The 24,730-nt window shown below is 39.3% G+C and overlaps 2 protein-coding genes and 1 pseudogene across 3 annotated transcripts in view; 2 read left to right on the top strand and 1 right to left on the bottom strand.

The window, feature by feature from the left end:
• HPS5 (HPS5 biogenesis of lysosomal organelles complex 2 subunit 2) overlaps positions 1-5,355 on the bottom strand; it is a 46,787-nt gene extending 41,432 nt beyond the window's left edge. For both annotated transcript variants that reach the window (XR_010748954.1, XM_066364825.1), the window contains exons 1-2: positions 5,235-5,355; positions 79-242 (exon numbers count right to left, since the gene is read on the bottom strand). Coding sequence is in view for 1 of the 2 variants with exons in the window: in XM_066364825.1 (XP_066220922.1) it covers positions 79-186 (108 nt within the window). In the remaining variant the exon portion in view is untranslated. The remainder of the gene's footprint in view (positions 1-78; positions 243-5,234) is intronic.
• Positions 5,356-5,401: 46 nt separating this feature from the next.
• Positions 5,402-24,730, top strand: part of GTF2H1 (general transcription factor IIH subunit 1) — a 42,457-nt gene continuing 23,128 nt past the window's right edge. Inside the window, exons 1-6 of the mRNA XM_066364842.1 lie at positions 5,402-5,842; positions 15,855-16,023; positions 20,918-21,110; positions 21,990-22,155; positions 23,076-23,169; positions 24,489-24,638. Of these exons, the coding sequence (XP_066220939.1) occupies positions 15,870-16,023; positions 20,918-21,110; positions 21,990-22,155; positions 23,076-23,169; positions 24,489-24,638 (757 nt within the window). The 5' untranslated portion in view covers positions 5,402-5,842; positions 15,855-15,869. The remainder of the gene's footprint in view (positions 5,843-15,854; positions 16,024-20,917; positions 21,111-21,989; positions 22,156-23,075; positions 23,170-24,488; positions 24,639-24,730) is intronic.
• Positions 5,861-14,106, top strand: LOC136387977 (UPF0690 protein C1orf52 pseudogene; annotated as a pseudogene).

The following is a 24,730-nucleotide window of genomic DNA, read 5'->3' as shown; positions in this document are numbered from 1 at the left end:
CACCTCCTCCTATCTAAAAATCAATGAAGTTTAAAAAAAAAAATAAGTACTCATTTAAAAAAAATAAAAGAAATTCACCTTTAGTCTGCTCGAGTCCAGCCTCAGGGCTGAAAGTAACGGATCCAGAGACTCAAACTCTGCAAGAACATGGGTGTAGGACTCCGGTATCACTGGCACAAAAGTCATGTAGCTAGAAAGTTGAAACTATGTTGGCTGATAGACACAGTATTTCTGAATTAAACCTGCAAAAATATAATTTAAGAATTTCACCACTCATTCGACATGCATTTAATGAGTATATGGAGAACCCAGGGAAATATGGAAAAGGGGCAAGGATCCCACTCTGGACATGCTCAGCATCTAGGTGGAAAGAAAACACGCGTGGGTAATACGCAAACATCACATTGCACTGCCATCATTCCCTGACTCTGAATCACTCAGGGAATCCAGTCCAGATTCGCAAGACCCTCCATAATCCTATCCCACTCTATTTATCCAACAATGAGTAGGTAGAATGAACACTGCAGGATTTAAGAAGAAAATTGGTGAAATTCCTCTATGGTAAAATAGCAACCACTGCTGCATTTCTTCTGTCTTTAAGTTTCTCTCATTAAAGGGCACTTTTCCGCAAAGGCCTCTTCTAAGTAGAAACCCTTATCGGCAAATTCAATGGTTATCAACCAACAATTTAATAGTACCAAAAGGAATGCACCTCTGGATCTCTTTCTCTTGCTTATCAGGGATTCAAGAACTATCTGTTGAATGAATGAATGAATGAATGAATGCACCTACTCAGTAAATGAGAAGGTGAACATAATTAGAACTTGAAAAGGTGTAAGAGCTTCAGTAAGAGACCTGATAAAGCCCTAACCAGGTGGCGCAGTAGATAAAGCATCATCCCCCACACACTGAGGTTGCGGGTTTAATTCCCGGTCAGGGAACGAGTTGATTGATGTTTTTTCTATCTCTCCTCCTCCCTCCCTTTCTCTCTCAAATCAATGAAAATTTTTAAAGAGAGAGAAAGACCTGACAAGAAGGTAGCAAATGCCAAACACCCAATGAGGCCTTTATAAATTAGTATAAGAGTTCTTAACTGTTCAACAACTTGCAAGTATACATTTTTGTCAAATTGCCCCAATTTCCAAAAGAGGAACTAAAACTTAAGAAAATTGTACCCATTAATTTTAACCTTTCTCAATCTTTTGTTACCTGCCAAATTAAGAAGCAAATACTACAAAAATATTCAGAAAAATTGCTTATACTTTTTCTTAATTATTTATAGTTTGTTGTTGTTGTTTTTCAGAAACACATGACTTAATTCATTGATTTGTTGAACAAATGTGTAACCAGCGCCAACTATCTGCTAGACATTGTTCTAGGTCCCAGAGATAAAAACAGGACAAAATAAAGTCCTAACACTCATGGAGTATACCTTTTAGTGGCAAAACACATATAAGCTCAAGATATTTTTATTGCATACACATGATATAGTCCTTTTCTAATAATAAATATCTAGTATCTGCTGGTAATACTGTTCTTAATACAGCCTGACATCTGCGAAGAGAACAGTGTTCTGAAAAAAGAAAACTTTAGGTGTCCTATATAGGCATACTTCAGAGATAGTGCAGGTTTGGTTCTGGACCATCACAATAAAGTGAGTATATTAATAAAACAATCTTTTTGCTGGTGGAAAGTCATGCCTACAATTTGTAAAAACATGTAATATCTGCAGAGCACAACAAAGCAAAGTGCAATAAAATGAAGTATGCTTGTACTTAAAATATTTGAAAATTCCTGACCTTAGAAAAATTATTTTTTTTCAATCAGTAATTTTATCGAGTACCTAGTAAAAAAAAAAAAAAAAAAAATAGGCACAGCAGTGAGTACAAGACAAACAACCCCAGGAATCACAGCGCTACATCATTTCTGTGAAGTCCTGTGGGCAGATACATGAGAATAGGGGTGGGTGGTGAGGAAGTCAAGAAAAGGCCTTTCCAATTACTAAGAAATCTGGTAGAAAGGAAACAAAAACTCTCTTGAATTTCTGACCAGGGGAAACTCAAAACAAATTAGTAGGCACTAGCTAAAAGAAAAGTGTCTTTAAAATGAAAGGAACTCAAGATACAAGAAAAAGATAAAACCACAGTACTAGATCCTAAAGGAAGGAAGGAATGCTATCAAGACCACAGTGTCTATCTCTTCTACTCGTGATCTTGAAAACAAACTCTGAAGTGGGTAGGTCATTTGGCCTTGATCTCCGTGAAGAGAAAATGTCCTGAAAGTTACAATATAATGAGGTAAAAAAAAACCAGTTTGTTCTTCAGATTTAAAGGAGAAAACAAGCCTGACCTGTGGTGGCGCAGTGGATAAAGCGTCGACCTGGAAATGCTGAGGTCGCCGGTTCAAAACCCTGGGCATGCCTGGTCAAGGCACATATGGGAGTTGATGCTTCCAGCTCCTCCCCTCTTCTTTCTCTCTGTCTCTCCTCTCTCTCTGTCTCTCCCTCTCCTCTCTAAAATGAATAAGTAAAAAAAAAAAATTTTTTTTTTTAAAAAAAAAGGAGAAAACAGCCTAACCAGGCGGTGGCGCAGTGATTAGGGCGTCAGACTGGGATGCGGAAGGACCCAGGTTTGAGACTGCAAGGTCGCCAGCTTGAGCGTGGGCTCAACTGGTTTGAGCAAAGCTCACCAGCTTGGACCCAAGGTCCCTGGCTCGAGCAAGGGGTTACTCCATCTGCTGTACTCTCATGGTCAAGGCACATATGAGAAAGCAATCAATGAACAACTAAGGTGTCGCAACAAAAAACTGATGATTGATGCTTCTCATCTCTCTCTATTCCTGCCTGTCTGTCCTTATCTATCCCTCTCTCTGACTCTAAAAAAAATAAATAAAGGAGATAAGAATGGAAAAGAACCAGCATAAGCAATATCAGTTCTCAAGAGAAATGGCCAGGTCATAGTGTTAAGCCACCTTCAAATTTATACTTTTATTTGTGCTTACTCTCTCCCAGAGATGCCTCCTTTCCCTCTGTATCTATCCAAATGCACACAGCCTTCCAGGTGCAATGTAAGCCCTACTTCCCAAAATTCTCAAGGTGGAAGAAGACTCAAAAGTAGTTCAGTGCATACACCCACCTGGATCCCTGAAAATTTTCAGCAGTGAAAAGGAAGTACCTCTTCTCTTGAAGCTGCCTATTCTACTTCTCCACAGGTCTCACTCTTACAAGGTCCTTTTAAAAATATTGGGTTTAAACCTTGATTACTTAGAGCTTTTACTAAGTATTCCTAACTGTATGTAGATTCAACAGCTGAAGAGAATAGTTTACTCCTTTCAAAAGAACCCTTCAGTATTTGAAGTATTATCATGTCTTCTAAAAACTTAACATGCTGAGTTTCTCAATCATTGCTGACATGACAATTTCCCAGTTCCTCTCAGTTCTGGTCAACCTTCTACACAGGCACTATATCTGAAAATGTGCTGCCTAGAACTGAACATAATACTCCTTAAGTAGTTGGATAACACAGAATAGAGTACAAACACTAACCTCGATCTGGATATTAAGTTTCCACATTACTATCTAAAACAGCATCAGATGTGTTTTTAAAATCACTATAACACATTTTGATTCAAAAGAAAAAGTGGTCAAGGCCCTAGCCGGTTGGCTCAGTGGTAGAGCATCGGCCTGGCGTGCAGGAGTCCCAGGTTTGATTCCCAGCCAGGGCACACAGGAGAAGCGCCCATCTGCTTCTCCACCCTTCCCCCTCTCCTTCCTCTCTGTCTCTCTCTTCCCCTCCTGCAGCCGAGGCTCCATTGGAGCAAAGTTTACTGGGGCACTGGGGATGGCTCTGTGGCCTCTGCCTCAGGCGCTAGAATGGCTCTGGCTGCAACAGAGCGACGCCCCAGATGGGCAGAGCATCGCCCGGGTGGATCCCGGTCGGGCGCATGCGGGAGTCTGTCTGATTGCCTCCCTGTTTCCAACTTCAGAAAAATAAAAAAAAATAAAAAAAGAAAAAGAAAAAGTGGTCAACCAAAACTCAAAGAAATTTTCACATAAAATGGCCAGTACCTATATACAGTAGAACTGAACTCAAATGGAAAGCTGCTATTAATCAAATATGACAATGAATATAAAACATACCTAAAAATTTAAGAGCTCTGTACAAACAAGAACAGCAGAATGTTGATAATTGTTCAAGTTCGGTTATGTGAATATGAGGGTTAATTAAATTATCCTACTTTTATTTATGTTTGAAAATTTCCAGAACTTTTTCAATACATACTAAAAGGGAAAAAAAGAGAGCTCTTACAATCCTTCAACAGTTACCCTTCTTACATAATCTATGATCACATCCCTATTTGTCCAGCTTCATCTTCCACTTGATCTTCTCCCCAACTATACAGATCTTTTGTTCCTCTTTCACTCTATAAACTTTCTGTGCCACAATGATTTTAATACACGCTGTTTCTTGAATCTTCCTCCATCTAATAAAACCCTGTCTTTCTGCAAATCTAAGTTTAAATACATATTTCTTCCGTTACATGTCCTACCTACAGCCTAACAAAAATCTAAGCAAAGGGTGGTCATAAATGCTTGTTACCATCGTCAGAAAGACAATTTCTTTAAGGGGTTGGCTTGCCCCAAGTCACAGAGATCTTAAAAGGTAGAGCTGAGACTAGCACCCACTTCTCCTGAGTCCAATAATTATCTTTCCATTTCCCCGCATTACTTGTTGGTAACAACCGAGTAGTAGGATCAAGAAAAAGGTTTTCTCATCGCCCTAGTACTGTATTCACTTTATTAATGGACCAGTGTTTGTTGCCCACACCAAATGCAAATCACAGCATTCTCTTTCCGCATGGAAGGAAATGGAGGCGAAATAGAAAGGAAGCAAAAATTAAAGTTATTACGTGAAGGGAAAGTAGATTGGTTCTTTCTACACAAGGTGGAGAATTCTCCACTTTAATCAGAGAAATGGCGACTCATTCATGCCTTCAATATGCCTCGTACGCACCGCGGGAGACAGTCCCTGGCTACAAAAGAATCTCCCCGCCTAGCGGAACTACTAACTTCAACAGCTAAACTTTAATACTGTATTCGTAAGTCTTGAGGCGAGGAGCCTCGGTAACCAATTTCCAAAGCCAGGTCTCAGCTCTGCTCTACCATCTCCAGGCAGGTAAACCCCAATTTCCAAAGGTACACACGATCCTTCCCGGCTGGGCACCGGGACACTCACCGAGCACTCGAAGCCGTATCGAAGATTGCCTCTCATCTCGCTCCGCCCTGCTCTGGCTTACGTCATCCCGGAGCGCGAGGGATTGCGGGGACAACGCTGTTAACGGTAATTCCTCGTCACGTGACGGGTTACGCCCCTGCTTGCGCGTGGTCCCTCCCCTTCGGCCGCCGTCGCAATTACGCTCTCTGCGGCCTGCAGTTAGCGGGCAGCCACAGACCGAAGACGAAGTGCCGAGCGGGACTGGAGGAGCTCTAGGCCAAAGGGGTGAGCCAGCAAGGATCTCGGGACCCTTCACCGCTTGAAGCCGGAGAGAGGAAATGAAACAGGCGGGAACCGGCGGGGGAGGGAGGGAATTAGCGGAAGGTGTCATGGCGGCCGTGCTCTGGGTCACGTGCCCCGCAGGCCCGCCTTGGTGCTTCCGGTCACGTGCCTTCAGAGTTCTCGCAGCCAGCGATGGAGGCGAGGCCCCGCAGTGATAGAGGCGGTGGCGGAGGCAGCGGCTGCTGGATTTCGGCTTCTTCCCGGCAGCGTCTCTAAGAAGCTCAGCGGAACTCGGCTCGACCCAGCCCATCCACTTACTCCCTGCCCAGTGCCGTAGTTCCTATCTGGTAAGTTTAAACGGAAGAATGGGGATGGGTGGGTAGGTAAATTGCTGGCAGGCCCGGGGTCCGCAGGACGGCGCGGGTTCTGCCCCCTTTTTCCTGTGTACCTGTCGTCGTCCCCACACTCCCAAGCCTGCCATCTGTGGAGCCCGTTATTTTCCTGAAGCGGGGAAGAGGTGACCCTTAATCTACTTGCCTATAGGAAGCCTACTTCTCTACTGAGAGCAGGGACCAGAAGATTGACCCAAAGCCAGGATCAGACTTGGCTCATGAGAATGAAGAACGTGGAGGCCTCTTCCTTGCAAAAGAGCCCTTTCCGTTAGAAAATGTGCTGTTTAGTCTTTCGGTTTTTGTAGGAGAAAAGGCTTTCACCTCAATGTCTGCACACTTTTTGCTTCATCTGTCAATCTTACCACTCTTAATACCTTAACACGTGTGCCAGTCCCCACACCCTTCTCCCAGTTGTGGACTATACCCAGTTTGATCATCTTAAAAGTAAACCCCCAACACATGGAAACATGTATATAATTATCGACCAAGAAGGTGTATCTGATTGACTCTTAAACGCCCAAGTTTTAGGGTCTGTAAAATGGAAGGGAGAGAGAGGGGAAAATTAACTTTTTGCTCGTTTTAAACATACAAAACGAAGTACTTTAAAGTATACCTTGCAGTAGGTATTGACTCCGTAAAGGAGTGGAACAGTTCCTCCGCAAGAATTTTTACTAGGAATCCTAATATATAAAGCAAAATCAAAACTAGAACAAATGAAACGGAAATGTCACAGCAGAAGGGAAAGTAACCTTTAGTTTCAGGCCTATGGCTTACAGAAGGACTGGGCTCTAGAGAGAACTATACCTTTCAGACTTTATGTATTGATTTTTAGAGGAGAGAGAGAAAGGAGAGAAGGAGCTGGAAGTATCTGCTAGTAGTAGTTGCTTCTTATATGTGCCTTGAACCATCAAGCCCAGGGTGGTGAGCTCAGCATTCCAGGTGGACGATTTATCCACTGCACCACCACGGGTCATGCATACTGCTTCAAGAGGTGTCTTGTGCCCTTCCTTCTTTCTCTTCCTGCCTTCACTGTGGCAGTGTCAGACATCCAGACCCTCATTTCCCCGTTTTGATTACCAGCTGATTGTTCTCTCGGTTTGGTGTTATTGTACTCTTCTCAGCATGCAGTATTTATGAGTGAATATGGGCATGCCTTTCCCTCTGTCTTGCATTTCTCTGTCGCATTTTCCTCCTCCTCCCTCTCCCTGCCCTGTTGTAAGATAAAAATTGCTTTAAACTGCTACATGAGTTATTCCCTCCTAATATTTCTTTGTGTGTGTAAACTATCTTTAAAACAGTACATTTTGGTCACTCTGTGTACTTCCAAGGTCTTATTCCCTGTAATGCTGAATTGTTAAAAAAAAAATTTAAGTTGTTTAATGACAAGCAGCATTCCAAATCTCCATTTTGTATTCTAGCAAATACAGCAGCTCTTTTAGAGAGTGATAAGGAGTTTATATTTCACTTGTTACCTTACCTTTTCCCCCCCATTTTCCTCTGCACATTGGAAAGGGGATGTAGGAAAGGAAATGCAGAGATATGATCATTTAAAGGTTTCTGGTGAGTAGTTTGAAATTCTTACTATTCCTCTTATAAGCCATTTATTGGAATGTATGAGGAATGGTACTTTGATCTGTAAGTGGAGAGCTGTAGTGCTTTAATCCCAGATATATGTGCAAAGGTTTCTTGTGTCTAACCAAGATTGTATCCTTTTAACCACAAATATCTTAAGTATGTGTCACAGATATTCACTGAATTCTTCCTATATGCCAAAATAGACTGCTGGATACTGTGTTGCACTGAACAGAATACATGCAGCCTGTGCAGTAGGAAGCTTGCAACCTGTCAAGGAGACACATTAAAAGGATTACTTTAAAAATTAATTACAGTTGTGATAATTGCTATAAAGAAGACTAGAAGACCTTGCCTAGTAACTTAAAGCTTAGAGTCGGAAAAAATGAGTTAGTCAATCTGAAAGGAAGAGAACGCAGAGGCTCAGAGCAAGGGATGTACATTTAGCTTCAGACAAATATTTCACTGGAGATGAGTTAATGCCTTTACTGGAGTATCTTGCTATTTAAAGAAGTTTTGTGGCAGATTATTTCATAAAGTAAATAATCTTTTATGTAAAGCCAGATCTTCATCAAGCCAGTTTGTTTAAATGTAACTACACCAATATTTTTCATAAATGAAATATTCTGTGACTTTTATACAAATCTACTGGGAAGCAGTTTCTGCTACCCAAGGCACCACCTTCAAGAAAAATCTAGAAATCAGAAGTTATTGTAGGATACCCCTACTAGTTCTATTAAACTCCCTAAAACTGATCCTAGAACAGTAAACAATTGCTGTAGATGACCAAGGAAATTTGCCAAGTAAGGTAGCTGTGAGACAGTTGATTAGTTATGCCCAATGTTTAATAACCTATCTCTGGTTTGGTTTTATGGGGTGTTTTTTTTTGTGTGTATTTTTCTGAAGTTGGAAAAGGGGAGGCAGTCAGACAGACTCCCGCACGTGCCCGACCGGGATCCACCCGGCATGCCCACCAGGGGACGATGCTCTGCCCATCTGCGGCGTTGCTCTGTTGCAACCAGAGCCATTTTAGCACCTGAGGCAGAGGCCATAGAGCCATCCTCAGCACCCGAGCTAACTTTGCTCCAGTGGAGCCTTGACTGCGAGAGGGGAAGGAGAGGGGGAGGGGTGGAGAAGCAGATGGGCGCCTCTCCTGTGTGCCCTGGCCGGGAATCGAACCCAGGACTTCTGCACGCCAGGCCGACGCTCTCTCTGGTTTGTTTTTAAAGTTACCCTAAATGGATTTCCAGATGAATGATTTTACATGCTTGATACAGGATGGGGCAAAAGAAGGTTTACAGTTGTTAGTACATAAAACAGTTTATTCTTGTATTATTGTTTAGTAACTTAATTATTGTGTTAATTTACATGTGAACAACTAGAAACCTACTTCATCCCACCCTGTACATAAGAGGTTGTTTTTCCTAGTTGATTTAAAATAGCTAATAAAATCAGTTTTATTAATCTAACTTATTTTCCACTTTAGTTTCTCTGTCTTCACTTATCTTTTCTTCCTTACATTCCATCTCAGAAAAGTTCTTTTTTTTTCCAAAGCTACACTTATTATTTCAAGTGCCTGTTAGTCCAGTTAACTGCACACTACCTCTATCAGCTGTCCTTGCTCACTGCTTTTCCTCTGTATATGAACATAAGTAAAATTATCTTATAATTATGTACTTATCCTCCCTTCCCAGCTCTGATTTTAATTCATGTTTCTTAGAATGTGGTTTGTGTAGTATGCAGTATTTTACATAGACTAGACATGTTTTCTTAAAATTTTAAGTTAAATGTTTATTAAAATGAATATTAGATTATTAGTATTCAAGTATTTCGTGGTTCCATTAATGTTATGAAACTTACTTTATGAATTAAATTTTTGAAGCTAAATAGAAAATATTACAGAAATTGAAAATTGTTTTAATTCTTACTCATATTAACACCTCTGACACTTTTCCACGTTACCTTATAAACATATGGTTTGATAGAGAATAAACTCTTGAAAAGACATTTTTAATTCTGCTTTTCTCATTACAAAATATATACTTATTGTAGATAATCCAGAAAACAAAGAACATTCAGATTTTCTGTAATCCTGTCACTGTAGGTTACCACTATCAAATTGGGCATATATTCCATTAGGCGTACACATTCATAAAGTAGGATAGTGGAACTCCAAGGTCAAACTGACCCAGATTCAAACCTAGTTCTGCTACTCCTTAATGTATTGGAAAAGTATCCTGATTACTCAGACCTAGTTTCCTTTATCCTAAGAAAGGAACTAATAATAGAATCTACCCTAGGATTTTTAGTTGGGAACTGAATGAGATAACACCTGTGAAGAAGTTAGCCCAATGCCTGGCACATATTATTAAAAATTCAGTACATTTTAGAGTTTTTAAAATTTTAAAGTATGAATTAAACTTTATACTTTTTAAGAGGCAATGATCCTCTAACCAAAATCTTAGCAGGACATTGGTTTAAAGATAGTATCATATATTAAATTTTTTAACCTTGATGCAGTGTGCAGATGATGTTTTGTTGAGTTGCACACCTGAAACCTCTACCCCATAAATTCAATTTAAAAAGAGAAAAAAAATAATTTAAATCTTTGTTATATATGATGCCCCAACTCTGGAGAAATAACGTGGGGAAATATTTTCATTGGCAAGTGAAGAACAAGATAATTAACTGGGATATACTTCAAGGTTACATTTGTAAAGTGGGTACAGATAAGATAAGCATAATTTAAAATTAAGAAAATAAATGCTGCCCACGTTATAAAAACTATCTCCACTCACATGACTCAACTGCACCTCATGATCATATCCAGAACTGAATTCTTTGACTTCAATTTCGAACCCATTCTTCAGTTTTCATAAATGGTGCGTGTCTAGTACCCATGTCAGTAAGTGAGGTATGTGAAAGCATCTGTGACACCATCAGCATTTAGCATCTATTCATCCTGCTTCCTTAGTACTCCTCTGTCCCTTCTCTCCATTCTTACTGCCACCAGTCTGGTTCAGACCCTTTCTGGTTCCTCCCCAATGTTTCTCATATTACCCACAGATTAATTTCCTAAAATACAAATCACATTCCTTTTGAAAAGTCTTCAGTCTGTTCTCTACCACATATGGTTGTATTCTCCACTGTCTGCCTCCATCTTAACCATCCAATTTTATAGCTCACTGATCCCCATGGTGAACTTGATGCTACATTCAGAGCACGCTACTTACCATATCTATAGGAAGTCTCAAGCCTTTGCCCCAAGCCACTCCCTTTGCTTGTAATGCCTATTTTCCTTTCTCTGCCAAAATCATCGTTCAAGACCCAATTTATAACTAAAGTATATAAAAGAATGAACTACTAATACATGTGATATAGTCAATAAAAAAAAACAGATTAAGTGAAAAGCCAGAGACAAAACAATATCTATTGCATGATTTCATTAATATGAAATTCTAGAACAGATAAAAACTATTTTATGTTGATAGAAATCAGAAAATAGTTGCTGGGCCTGACTAGGTGGTGGTACAGTGGGTAAAGCGTCAGGCTGGTACTCAGAGGACCCTGAGGTTGCTAGCTTGAGCCCAAAGGTCACTGGCTCAGCTGTAACCCCCCTCTCAAGGCACATATGAGAGGGCAATCCGTGAACAACTAAGATGCCACAACTATGAGTTGATGTTCCTCATCTCTCCTCCTGTCTGTCTCTCCCTCTCTGCCTCACTGTCTTTCGCGCTAAAAAAAGAAAAGAAAAAGAAAAAGAAAATAGTTGCTGGAAGGTGAAAGGAAGAGAATTACCTGAAAAAGAACATGAACGAATTTTCAGGAGTGAGGGAAACGTTATCTTTTTTGGGTAATGGAGTATGGCTTGTATACAACACATCAAATACACACCTACGACGTATGGATTTTGTTGGTTGATTATACCAAATATTTTTTACTTGTCTTAAAAAAATACGACAAACCTTTAATGAAGCCTCCTGTGTGAAGAAATTGACTTAAGTCCTAATTTAGAACATTTTTGTCTCCCTTTTGGGACTTCACGCACACATCTTGCTCACTAGTCTGGAAGCTCTTTGAAAGCAGAAATCACAAATGACGTTCATTCTTGGATAACTACAGACTCCTTGGCTCAGTCCATATTTGTTGAATAAAGGTATTCACATTGACCCTCTTCCTTTCCATTCTTGGGGTATGGCAGCTTGTAATGTAAGGGAAGATACAGCTACTCAAAATTTAGGTGATCTTGCCCTGGCTGAATCACTGAGTTGGTTACCAGGGCATTGTCCTGAAGCATAGAGATTGCCCGTTCTGATCCCCAGTGAAGAATAGATTGATGATCTTGTGTCTGTCTCTCTCTCTCTCTCTCTCTCTCTCTCTCTCGCCCTCTAATGTTAGTAAAGTAAACATTAAAAAATTTAGATGATCAACTTCAGAGAAATTAAGAATTCACTCTTTTAACTTTTTTTTTTCTAAATCACTGCTTGAGTGAATAAGAAGTAATAGGGTTTTTTGTTTGTGTGTTTTCAGAGAGCGAGAAAGAGAAGCATTGATTTGTTTTCCACTTAGTTGTGCATTTGTTGGTTGCTGCTTTTATGTGCCCTGACAGGGGATGGAAATGACAACATGGACATGTCTAGACAATGCTCTAAGCAACTGAGCTACCCAGCCAGAGCCAAGAAATACTAGTTTTTTAATCCACTGGTATTTTTCATCAGTCCTAAGAGGTGATGGTTTAAGAAGTAATTTGTTTTTATTTTTCAGATGTTTTTATACAATAGTTGGTGATTTCTATTATTTTTAATGCCTTCCACTCCTCCTAATGCTTAATTTCCCACTACATCCAAATATAAGTTCTCAAGTTATTTTGAATAACTAATGGCAGATTTAATATTTCATTGTTCCCATTTGTTTTCACTTCCAGTTAAAATGTTTCAGTAAAGCCTGACTTGTCTGCTCAGGGCCAATTTTATTCTTATATGATACCTAGATATGCTAATTTAGAAGTAAATCTTTTAAAATTGTAATTTAAATTGTTCTTTAGGGAATGAAAACTAGTTATAACTTCAGAAATAGCATATATATGACATTTTGCTACCACTTTCCCCATCCCAGCCCACAGTAGACATCACGATCAATCATGACATCTTTCCTATTGAACCCAGAGAGCCTCACAGTCCTTTCTGACCTCATATTCCAGACATTCACACTCAAGCCTCTAGCATTGGTTGAGGATCCAGGCTGTTTCCTAGGTACCACATTAGCCATATAGGTTCTTCAACCAAGATATGTAGAATAGTTGAAGACATTTGATTATTAAAAGATGGGGAGGGCCCTAGGCCAGTTTGCTCAGTGGTATAGCGTTAGCCTAGCATGGGGATGTCCCAGGTTCGATTCCCAGTCAGGGCACACAGGAGAAGCAACTGTCTGCTTCTTCATCCCCCCACCACTCCCCTTCCCACAGCCATGACTCACTTGGTTCAAGCGCATTAGTCCCCAGTGCTGAGGATGGCTCCATGGAGCCTCTGCCTCAGGCGCTAAAATGGCTTGGTTGCAGGCATCAGCCCCAGACAGAGGTTGGTGGGTGGATCCCAATCAGGGCACATGTGGGAGTCTGTCTCTATCTCCTCTTATTTAGAAAAGGAAAAATAAGAAAGATGGAGAAATGTCATCTGAAGTGTTAAGTATTAAATTCTTTTAAGTTTGGAGTTGTTGCATATAGCCATCATATTGATAGAAGCTAAGGAGAAGACACTCTCGAGTTATTTTGAGGCTTTTGGGAGCAATAGCTGAGGCTTCTCTGACCAGGAGGATAACAGCCAGCCTGAGGAAACCAGTCACAGGGCCCTGGGTCCTCGGAGTCCCCAGGCTGCTGTGGGACAAGACAAGCAGCTGCCAGGACCGACAAGCTATTCTGGAGCATGACTTGCCTGGCCTTTCTCTACAATCTGATCAACAGACTGGGAAAGGCCCTTGTCAAGGCACCTGAAGAGTCCCCAAAGGAATTCAAAATATGGAAGTCAAACTGCAACACCTCTGAATACCTGCACTACGGATAAGAAACATCACCCTCAGGCCCTGGCCAGTTGGCTCAGCGGTAGAGCGTCGGCCTAGCGTGCGGAGGACCCGGGTTCGATTCCCGGCCAGGGCACACAGGAGAAGCGCCCATTTGCTTCTCCACCCCTCCGCCGCTCCTTCCTCTCTGTCTCTCTCTTCCCCTCCCGCAGCCAAGGCTCCATTGGAGCAAAGATGGCCCGGGCGCTGGGGATGGCTCTGTGGCCTCTGCCTCAGGCGCTAGAGTGGCTCTGGTCGCAACATGGCGATGCCCAGGATGGGCAGAGCATCACCCCCTAGTGGGCGTGCCGGGTGGATCCCGGTCAGGCGCATGCGGGAGTCTGTCTGACTGTCTCTCCCTGTTTCCAGCTTCAGAAAAATGCAAAAAAAAAAAGAAACATCACCCTCCACAGATGAATATGGCAATAAAATGATCTTAACATATGTGAGGAAAATGGTGATGACATCCCAGGGAATGATAAGAAAGCTAGGCTTCTCTCAGAAGGAGACAGTTGGAATCAGATGAAAAAGATTAGCCTACTTCTAAAAAGCACAAAGTAGAAGTAAGAGAACCAAAAGAGAAGAAAAAGTAGGAAACAGCAAATAAGAATTTTTCGCACTGTGAAACTTACTGAAAAAATTTTTTGGCAGAAAAGTTGAAATTATAAATTGTGAAACAGCATCTCTATGAAAATACATGTTAATTAACTAATATGTATTATTGCAGGAACTTTCCACTATAGAATTCATTTTTTATTTAAAATTCAAATAGTGACTTATGATTGTGAAGTTGACAATACTTGGTAGCATTCTTGCTGTCATGGAATTGGTGAGGAATTCGTGACATGCTTTGAGAGTTTTGTCATATGTTGATATGCCAGTGTTCTATAAACCTTTTTTTAATAAATACATTTTTAAAGTAAATATACTATAACGTACTATGAACTTGTAGGGTGCTTTTCAACCGTGTTTGTATAATACACGTTTTTGTATAAGCATAAATAGGTCGTGAAAATAAAATTATTCACTGTTGCTGTTACTGCACAACATTAAAATTTGAGTATGTCTGTGACAAATACTTTCTTTGTCATGTGGTGTTTTAACAGTAAGTATTACCATTTAGGGAATGCTTCCTGTGTTCCAGGTGCTTGGTGTATACGTTATCTCTTATCCTCAAACAACCTAGTAAAGCAGTTATTAGTAGTCTCATTTCATAATAAGGAGAGATTAACTTATCCAAGGTTACACAGTTAGTGAGCAGTGAATTTGGGATTTAACTCAGGACAATTGAACTTTAAAACCTTTACACTAAATCAACTCTACCAATCAAATTTTAGGAACTATGGTTGGCGTCTCCTGTGGTAGTTAGTGGAGATCCTCTCCTCACTGGTTCCTTGTGTTACTGCACTTGTTATATATACCTTTATTGTGAAAAATACATTGTTTGCTGAAGACAAGGATCTTCTGCACAGTTGCCAGATATAACAAATAAAAATACTGGAAACCCAGTTAAGTTATAATTTTAGAAAAACAAGAAGTAATGATTTAGTATCTGCAGTATTTGGGACATAGTTATACTAAAACTTTATCTGAAATTTAAATTTACCTGAGCATCTTATCTGACAGTTCTATTTATACGTGTTTTCTCAACCTAGTGGCTATTTTAATGCTTTGCGTATAATAGTAATAAAGTCAAAAATCAACAAGGTTGTAGTCAGGAAGATAATCTTTGATTTGACCATTATAATCCAAAATGCAATGTCCTCATCTGTAACATTTTGAACAATCAAAAGGAGAATTTTTTTTTTTAAAGATTCCGTTTTCAAACATACTGGAAGAAACCTAGACCAGGAATTAGGAAATGTGGGCGTGATCTCAGCTCTGGAAGTGGTTCTGGGAACAGTCACAGAAACCCTGTGGCCCTTAGTTATTACAGTTCAAACAGTCTGAACTAAGTATTTATTAGGGTCCTGTGTAATTCTGAAGTTCTCCAATTTTAAAGATATTTCATAAAAGGCCATATAGTTGTAATCAAATTGTGCATTTAAGATTTAAGAATGTAACTGAGGAAAATAAAAATAAATTGAAAATACTCTGATTAGCATATGTAGGAATGGTTTAAAAACTACTAAATGTTATAAACTTTTCTATAAGTTCACACCTGTGGTTTGAGGAAAATGAAATTTGATTTTAGAGGAATAATGTCATACAACTTTATGTTAACCTTTAATGAGGGAAGAGACTTTTTCCTCTCATTATTAGTTTAGGCTTTAGGTTTGGAAGGTACTGTAGAAGTCAATAAATTCTGCCCTGAGATGTGAAATCTTTTTGTCTCTATTAGCACCTTCTAGCCATCATGGCAACTTCATCTGAAGAAGTTTTGCTGATTGTAAAGAAGGTGCGTCAAAAGAAGCAGGATGGAGCTCTGTACCTCATGGCGGAAAGAATTGCTTGGGCACCCGAAGGCAAAGATAGATTTACAATCAGCCATATGTATGGAGATATTAAATGTAAGTCATGTTTGTTAGTAATTTTAGAAGATTGCTTATAAAAATCTTTGTGGGTTTTTTCCTGTCATGTACAAAAAAATCAACCATATAAAAATAATTACAAAGTGGAATCACTGAATATGTTATTCTGAACACAGTGCCTTAGACCCCTAGGTCAGCAAACTACTGCTCGTGACCCACATGCAGCTCTTTGGCCCCTTGTGTGTGGCTCTTCCACAAAATACCACGTGCGGGCACTACCTCGATAAGGAATGTACCTACCTATATAGTTTAAGTTTAAAAAATTTGGCTCTCAAAAGAAATTTCAATCATTGTACTGTTAATATTTGGCTCTGTTGACTAATGAGTTTGCCCACCACTGCCTTGGACCGCTTGCCATCCTGACTACTTTGAATATGTTATTCTATAACCTTTTTCTACTTAATAGAGTGTGTATATATGTAAATCCTTACATGTGTAAATCCATCTCATGTAAAAATCTCTATCTATACCTTCTTTAAAGAATTGCAGAGTAGTCTACTGAGTGGATGTACAAATTATATATTTAACCAGTTCTGTATTAAAGGACATTTAAGAAGGTTCCTGAATTTTGTTATACAATGTTATGGTATTGGAGCTGTGTACTAATGGCTTTGTGAGGCTGTGTGTATGGAATACATCCCTGCAGTGGTTTTACTGGTTTAAATAGTTCATGCATTTAAAGTGTTTATAGCCCTGGCTGGGTAGCTCAGTTGGTTAGTATGTCATTCCAGTGCACCAAGGTTGCAGGTCCGATCCCCAGTCATAGCACATACAAGAATCAATCAAAGAGGCAGAAATAAGTGGAGCAACAAATTGGTTTTTCTTTTTCTCCTTCCCTCCATCTCTACCTCCTTCCCTCTCCCCTTCTTTCCTTCTTTCCCTCACTCTCCTCTCTCTCTTTCAAAATCAGTAAAAAGAATAAGATGTTGATAGATATCAAATTGCCCTTTAATAAAATTTTATCATCTAAACAAGTTGTTTAATTTTTAGTTATGTGGCCATCATCTGTTGAAAAGATATTCAATAGGAGAAATACAGAGCATAATATTTTTATATCCTATTTCTTTTTATGATTTTCAAGTATGAGGGCAAAAATCAAAGGGTTGTGTACTCTGTGGCTCAATAATAATTAGGTTTAAGAGCGCCAAGTGAATCTTGGATTTAGAACCTTAATCTAAAAGGGAGTTCTGCATTTCACCTAGCTAACCCTTTGAGTAGTGAGGTTTTTTTCATGCTCGCTGACCCTCAGGAGTGAGTTTTGGTGGTGGTGGTGGTGTTTTTTCAAAAAATGAAATTCGTTCCAGTTATAGTTTTATTAACTTCAAATCATGTTTGTTTGATAACAAATTTATGGCAACAAGAAGAACATACATTTGCCTTTTTTTAATATTGCCTTACACATTTTTAAAATAAATTGATTATACTCTGGATGGTCAGGAGGCACGAGGACGTACATGAACGTTCATACTACTCAAAGGGTTAAAGATCTTGATTAAGAGAGACTCCAGGGGAGTCTGGACAACCAAGTCCTTGACAAATTATGGTTATCTTAACTGTGACCATTAATCTGGATTTATTTATTTTCTTGGTTATAAGATTCTTCTCCTGGGTAAAATTGTGTGTAGATTTCAAGGAACATGACACTTTGAAAACTAGACAACCCTCAATTTGCAAGTACTCAATTTACAAATGTCCTCGGTGTATGAACAGTTGCCCGAGGACTTACCTCTACTTGGGGGAAATGGCCAAGATCTTCATCTTTCTCCACTGAAATAACTTAAAATATTAACTTTCAAAAGGAAACTATTTAAAATGTATCATAATTCAGTACTGCCTAAACTATCTGCTCTTTTGTCCATTATCCTGGTAACATTACCTCCTTTTAAAACTTCGTAGGGAAATGCCTCACCAAGTTTTTGATAATCTTACAAACTAATGTGTACTACCATAGATTCATAAATTGGGAACTTCCTGTATTAGCATGCTAGGTCTATAGATTTGCAAAACACACTCATTGTGATCCCCCAGCATGGAATGAAGAGTATACCTTCCACCTATTTCTCCACAATTCTAGGCTATTGGGGAGCAGAGTACATACCGAAATGTAGATCTGCACCGGATCAGTTTTCATTTTAAATTGAATATTTGATAGAATGCCCATCTCTGAAAGAAAGCACTGAAAGTTATCAATAATAGATTACTTAGGTGAAAATCAGCAGTTAAGTTAGCTTATTAAAAAGAACTTCAGGAATAGACCTCTCAGGCTAGAGCTAAGCTAGAGCAAGGATAAAGCAGCAACTGAAAAAGAAAAGAAACCTAGGAGTGATTGTTTTGGGGAACAGGGTTACGAAACGGGCTGGCTGACAGTGTAAGTTGTTTCATGCTGCTACTTTTGGCAGTAAGATACCGGATTTCATCTAAGCTATTGATCTGGAAACAGCCCCTTCATTGAAAAAGGTTGGTTTGGGCTGAGTTCTAGGAAGCATGTTTATACTACCTGAGTCATCCATTTAATGGGACAAAGCCCCTCTGGTTTCAGTTTCTTTTTTGAAGAAGACAAGCACTACTCTTTGAGAATACAAGTTCTCCATGATGTGTAGGTATGTTTTGACATTTCCAGTCCCAATTTATTATGAAGATCTTCAAAGTTATAGAAGAATTTAAAGAACAATACAGTGTGTGGCCCTGGCCGGTTGGCTCAGTGGTAGAGCATCGGCCTGGCGTGCAGGAGTCCCAGGTTCGATTCCCGGCCAGGGCACACAGGAGAAGCACCCATTTACTCCTCCACCCCTCCCTCTCTCCTTCCTCTCTGTCTCTCTCTTCCCCTCCCGCAGCCAAGGCTCCATTGAGCAAAGTTGGCCGGGGTGCTGAGGATGGCTCTGTGGCCTCTGCCTCAGGCGCTAGAATGGCTCTGGTTGCAGCAGAGCATCACCCCCTGGTGGGCATGCCGGGTGGATCCCGGTCGGTCGGGCGCATGCAGGAGTCTGTCTGACTGCCTCCCTGTTTCCAGCTTCAGAAAAATACAAAAAAAAAAGAAAAAGTGATCAACCAAAACTCAAAGAAATTTTCACATAAAATGGCCAGTACCTACTAGATACAGTAGAACTGAACTCAAATGGAAAGCTGCTATTAATCAAATATGACAATGAATATAAAACATACCTAAAAAAAAAAATACAGTGTGTACCTATATAACAAATCCCACCTAAATAGTACAGTTATTATTTTGCTCTATTTATTGTGTGTGTATACTTTAACTGCTTATAATATTATCACACCAAGAAAATTTTAATAAATATTAAGACCATTTTATATTTCCCCAGTTGTCTTGGAAATGTTTCTTAAGAGTTGTGACTTTTTAAAAAACCAATACTCAATCTGGAGTCATGTGTATTTATTTGTAGTTTTTATTTTAGCCTTTTCTTTAAAACTATAGGCTTATGGACCCTGGCCGGCTGGCTCAGCTGGTTGGAGCAATGTGCTGAAGTGCAGAGGTTGCCAGTCCAATACCCAGTCAGGGCACATACAGAAACAGATAGATGTTTCTCTCTCTTTCTCCTTCTTTCTAAAAATCAGTAAATAAAAATTGAAAACATAAAGAGAGCATTGGCTTATGGAATATCACATACTCCAATCATGCCTGATTGACTCTTAAAGAAATAGTGTTTACTTCCTATTCTATCTTAGAAAGCCTATTATGTCAGATTGTCCTTTTTTTTTTTTTCTTTACAGAGACAGAATCCGAGAGAGGGATAGACAGGGACAGACAGACAGGAATGGAGAGATGAGAAGCATCAATCATTAGTTTTTCGTTGCGCATTGCAACACCTTAGTTGTTTATTGATCGCCTTCTCCTGTGTGCCTTGACCGCGGGCCTTCAGCAGACCAAGTAACCCCTTGCTCAAGCCAGTGACCTTGGGTCCAAGCTGGTGAGCTTTTACTCAAACCAGATGAACCCGTGCTCAAGCTGTCGACCTCGGGGTCTCGAACCTGGGTTTTTGGCATCCCAGTCTGATGCTCTATCCCACTGCGCCACTGCCTCGTCAGGCAGATTGTCCTTTTTAAAATTATTTGTTTGTTTGTTTTAGTGAAAGGAGGGAAGGCAGAGAAACAGATTCCTGCATGCACCCTGACCCAGATCCAGCAGGCAAGCCCACTAGGAGCTGATTCTCTGCCCATCTGGGGCTATTCCTTTGCTCAGAAATGAAGCCATTTATTTAGCACTTGATGCAGAGGTCACACAGCCATCCTCATCACCCGAGGCCAACTCACTCAAATCAATCGAGCTGGGAGAGGGAAGAGCAAGAGAAAGGGGAGAGGTGGAGAAGCAGATGGTTGCTTCTCATGTGTTCCCTGACTGGGAATCAAACCCGATCTATACACGGGGCTGATGCTCTGCCACTGAGCCAGTTTGCCAGGGCCTGTCCTGCTTTTAATGGGGCTAATTTGATCACTTGGTTAAAGAGGTGACACCAGCTCTCTCAAAGGTAAAAATTATGCATCTTTCTTTGAAACTATTAAACCAGCCATGGACTGTGTTTGGGAGTTTTTTGAATCATGACAAATAATGGTGATTGGAAGAAGCTGTTCAGAATGGATTCAGAACTCCTAATTGACCCTTTAGAAAAGCTTTAAAGATATCTGCCCCAGTTGAATGGAAACAAAAGCCCTTTAGAATCTGGAGGTGGAAGCTGTGGGTGAGAAGTGCCACACTAAAAGAATACTAAAGAATGAAGCAGAGTGTTAGTGAATTTGTTGAATCATGCTCCGGATTATTTGATAAGAGCGTATTTCTGCAAAGTAAGTAACCTATTGTATGGCAGTTTCCACAGTGTGTGTGTTCTCATCTAATTAACCTCATGCTTCTTTTTAGGCCAGAAAATCAGTCCAGAAGGAAAAGCTAAAATTCAGCTTCAGCTGGTCCTGCATGCAGGGGACACAACTAACTTCCATTTTTCCAATGAAAGCACAGCAGTCAAAGAGAGAGATGCAGTGAAAGACCTGCTTCAGCAGCTGCTGCCCAAATTCAAGAGGAAAGCAAATAAAGAACTTGAAGAAAAAAACAGGTGAAGAAGAGAAAGAATAGCCTTTTGAGAAGATCCTAGGTTTTCTCTAGTCTTGTCAAATAATAGTTTGCTATTTCTCACCCCTTGTACTTTGATAATACAATACAGGAAGATACAGGCTGTCGTACCTTTACCTCTGTGCTTGGTTTTCAACTTTAGCATCTTACTTGCTGTTTCACTTTGGGCAAATGAGAATATAAACCCAGAAGTTAAGCTAACTGCCTTACAAACCTAATAATCTGATTAGGAACAGAACTGAGATTCAAAGTTACTAAGGTCTCTTCATTCCTTTTTCCAGTTTTTTTGTCACAGAGAAGATACTAAACCATTAGAAGTGTGTTTGTGACTAAGATATCTGAAGGGAATCGTACTATTAAAAAGTTGAGAAGGCATGTAAAATGATGAGAATTTCTGATAAATTCCATCACCAGTATTTTTCAGGCCATTGGTGCCTATCACCATGAAAAATTAGTTACTTAAAAATCTCAAGCGTACCTTCTCTCTTCTCCATTCACCTTTATTTGTGGAATAGAATACAGTACAGTACCAATAAAGATACAATGACCGTATCACTGGAATACAGAGATGATATAACCAAATGCACTTCTTCAAAGAGTTTTAGTCTTTGCTTCTTCAGACTTCTGTTTATCTCCCTCCCCTTTATTTGTTCCTCCAAAAATGTGGGGTTGCTTTGGGATTTGGTTTGGTTTGGTTTTTTATTTTAATTACTAACAAATGAACTAAATGACCTCTGCTGCTCAATCCTCATAAAATGAAAGTTGTGTGTTTCAGTATTTCATATTGTTAAAGTCTTAAAATGTTACCTAAATGGTGTTTTGTTCTAGAAAGTTCAACATATTCAATATGGTCTATCCCCAGAATGCTGCAAGAAGATCCTGTTCTTTTTCAGCTGTATAAAGACCTTGTTGTGAGTCAAGTAATCAGTGCTGAGGAATTCTGGGCCAATCGTTTAAATGTGAGCTCAACGGAGAGTTCTTCCACATCCAATCATAAGCAGGATGTTGGCATTTCTGCAGCATTTCTGGTATGTGACCTAGATTTCTGAAGGTGGGGTGGGGGTAGCATAAAGAAAGCCTGGTTATATATTAACAGTGCCATTCTTTTATAAAATTTAGTATTTCTTTAATTAGTAGATATGTCAGTATTCATGGTATTCTTCTAAAATATTTTTATATATTATTTTTAAAATTCATATTTTTGCTAGTTATTTTTCTTGGTTTCTGGACTTAACTTTAACATGCTGGAAATCAAATGGACTTCTGAAAGAGAATCTCTTAGCCATTGGACTGATACTTATTTCCCCTAGTATATTTAAATTTACAGCTTTCTGATACTTTTTTTTAATGGTTGCTGTATTTTGCTTACAATACGAAGTTAATTATACAGTGACTATCATGTTATAGAAAAGGTGAGATTTGTAAAATGTACCCTACAAAAAAAGTAAGAGTACCTAACCTGTGGACTTAGACAATGGGATTCAGTTAGTCTTTACTCTGATGAATCAAAGCAATATTTATACATTTAACAAAAAATTGAGTACCAATTATATGTTTGGCATCATTCCATGTGCTTAGTAATGAATTTATAAAGCCTTTCTTAAAGAAACCAGTGAGATAAGGCAAGGCATGTTGTTGTTTTGGTAACTGTACAGGTTTATGTTAAAGCTGCCCCAGCTTTCTGTTTTTAACCACACATAAACATGCCTGTTTGGCCATGTAGGATTTTCAAGAAAGCAGGTTTTAGAGGTCACTAATATGTGAAAGCAGGCCAGGCTTCTTTGTCTCTGCAGAAGTAATGGTAGGGGACTTACCTCTGTCTTTGTAGTTGGTTAAAAAAATCTGTTTTCCTACATATGTCTGGTTTCTGTTGTCTACTTAAACATCTTCCCCTGGTATTTTAATGAATATGTGTATGTATATGTGTGTACTTATGGTCTTTATTTAGGCTGATGTCCGGCCCCAAACAGATGGATGTAATGGTCTGAGATACAATTTAACCTCTGATATCATTGAGTCTATATTTAGGACCTATCCAGCAGGTAAGAAGAATCATTTCTTTCAGATAGTTAAAATATTTGTTTGGATGAATTCAGTAATATATCAGTTAAAAACAAAATGTTCAACTTTTATTTCTGATCAAGTGCAGCAAAACATGTGAAGTACTTTACCTAGTCCCTGACATATGGAAGATATAAAGGTTTCATATATAATGTGCTGTCATCAATCCATTGGAATGGTGACTTTCCCATTCTGTTTCATCAGTGGTTCTTCAACTAACTATATTTACCCTTAACCAAACCTGAGCAAGATGATGTCCTCCAGAGGCACCAGTTAATAAGTCTCTAGAGGAGCACTAACTCAAATTGTCTTTCTTGTTGCCTCCAGAGTGACCTTTCTAACTCACAAATTATTTTTCTTGCAGAAACCATCCTGAAAACATAAATATCTTGACCCCAGCCCTAATGATTTATGATGTGCATTCAAGGTTGCCAGCCACTGGTTTAGTCATTCTTCTGACCAAACAGTGCTCTTTTAATCATGTGCTGCTCACTCTTTCCGCTTTTTCACTCCTGCCCCTTTATCCTTAGGAAACATACCTGTCGCACAGGACTAAGCTCAGGTATTGTCTCATTGCCACCTCTATAAAATCCTGACTTCTTTGGACAGACATCAGCCTTATCCTTTTCCTTCTGCAGGGCCTTTGTCTGCCTCAAAGTTATGTTGCAATATAATTATTTGCCTAGCTTTCTGATAATATAATTATATAATGTTTACTTTGCGCCAGACACCATTCTAGACCCTTTATGTATTAACTCATCTAGTCATCACAAACAGCATATGAAGTGTAGGTACTATTGCTTTACCCCCATCCCGGAGTAAGGGCAGACCTAGAATTTTAAACTCAGGTTCTGTGGCTCAAGACACTGTGCTCTTAATGAACCGCTGTGCTCATTGGACTGTGAGCTTCTGGAGTGCTGAACTGATAGTCCAGTAGGTACTGAGATCTTTATTCCCCCAGCACCTTACACATTGCCTTGGATTGAAAATGCACATAACACAAATGATCAAACAAAGGAACTCATGTTTGGCTCCAGGGTTCTTGGTGTTTCTACTAAAACTTCAGAACTTGTTTATTCTCTTGGTACAAAATAATGTTTTATTTGTTAAGATGGATAAAGGTAGTACCTCACCTAGTCTCTCAAGTTATATTTTATATTTATAATTAGATTATTATATACAAAATGTAAAGTTGAGCAGTTTTATAATCCTGTTTTTGCTATTAGTCTATATTTCAGCTAATTTGAGATTTTAAGAAATGGAAATGCAGTATGTAACTATTATGTATTTTCTTCCACAGTAAAAATGAAATATGCAGAAAACGTTCCCCACAGCATGACAGAAAAGGAATTCTGGACACGGTTTTTTCAGTCCCATTATTTTCACAGAGATCGGCTGAATACAGGGTCAAAAGACCTCTTCGCAGAATGTGCCAAAATAGATGAAAAAGGTAACTTTATCTCTAACACACTCTACCATGTAATTAGCTACTCTACACTCAATGCTATTAGTGAATTTTTTAATTTCTGAAACAGATAAGAC

This window comes from Saccopteryx leptura, chromosome 1, assembly GCF_036850995.1.
Source record: "Saccopteryx leptura isolate mSacLep1 chromosome 1, mSacLep1_pri_phased_curated, whole genome shotgun sequence".
Taxonomy (NCBI): domain Eukaryota; kingdom Metazoa; phylum Chordata; class Mammalia; order Chiroptera; family Emballonuridae; genus Saccopteryx; species Saccopteryx leptura.
Note: the sequence above shows the minus strand (reverse complement) of the source record. Positions and strands in the feature narration are given on the sequence as shown.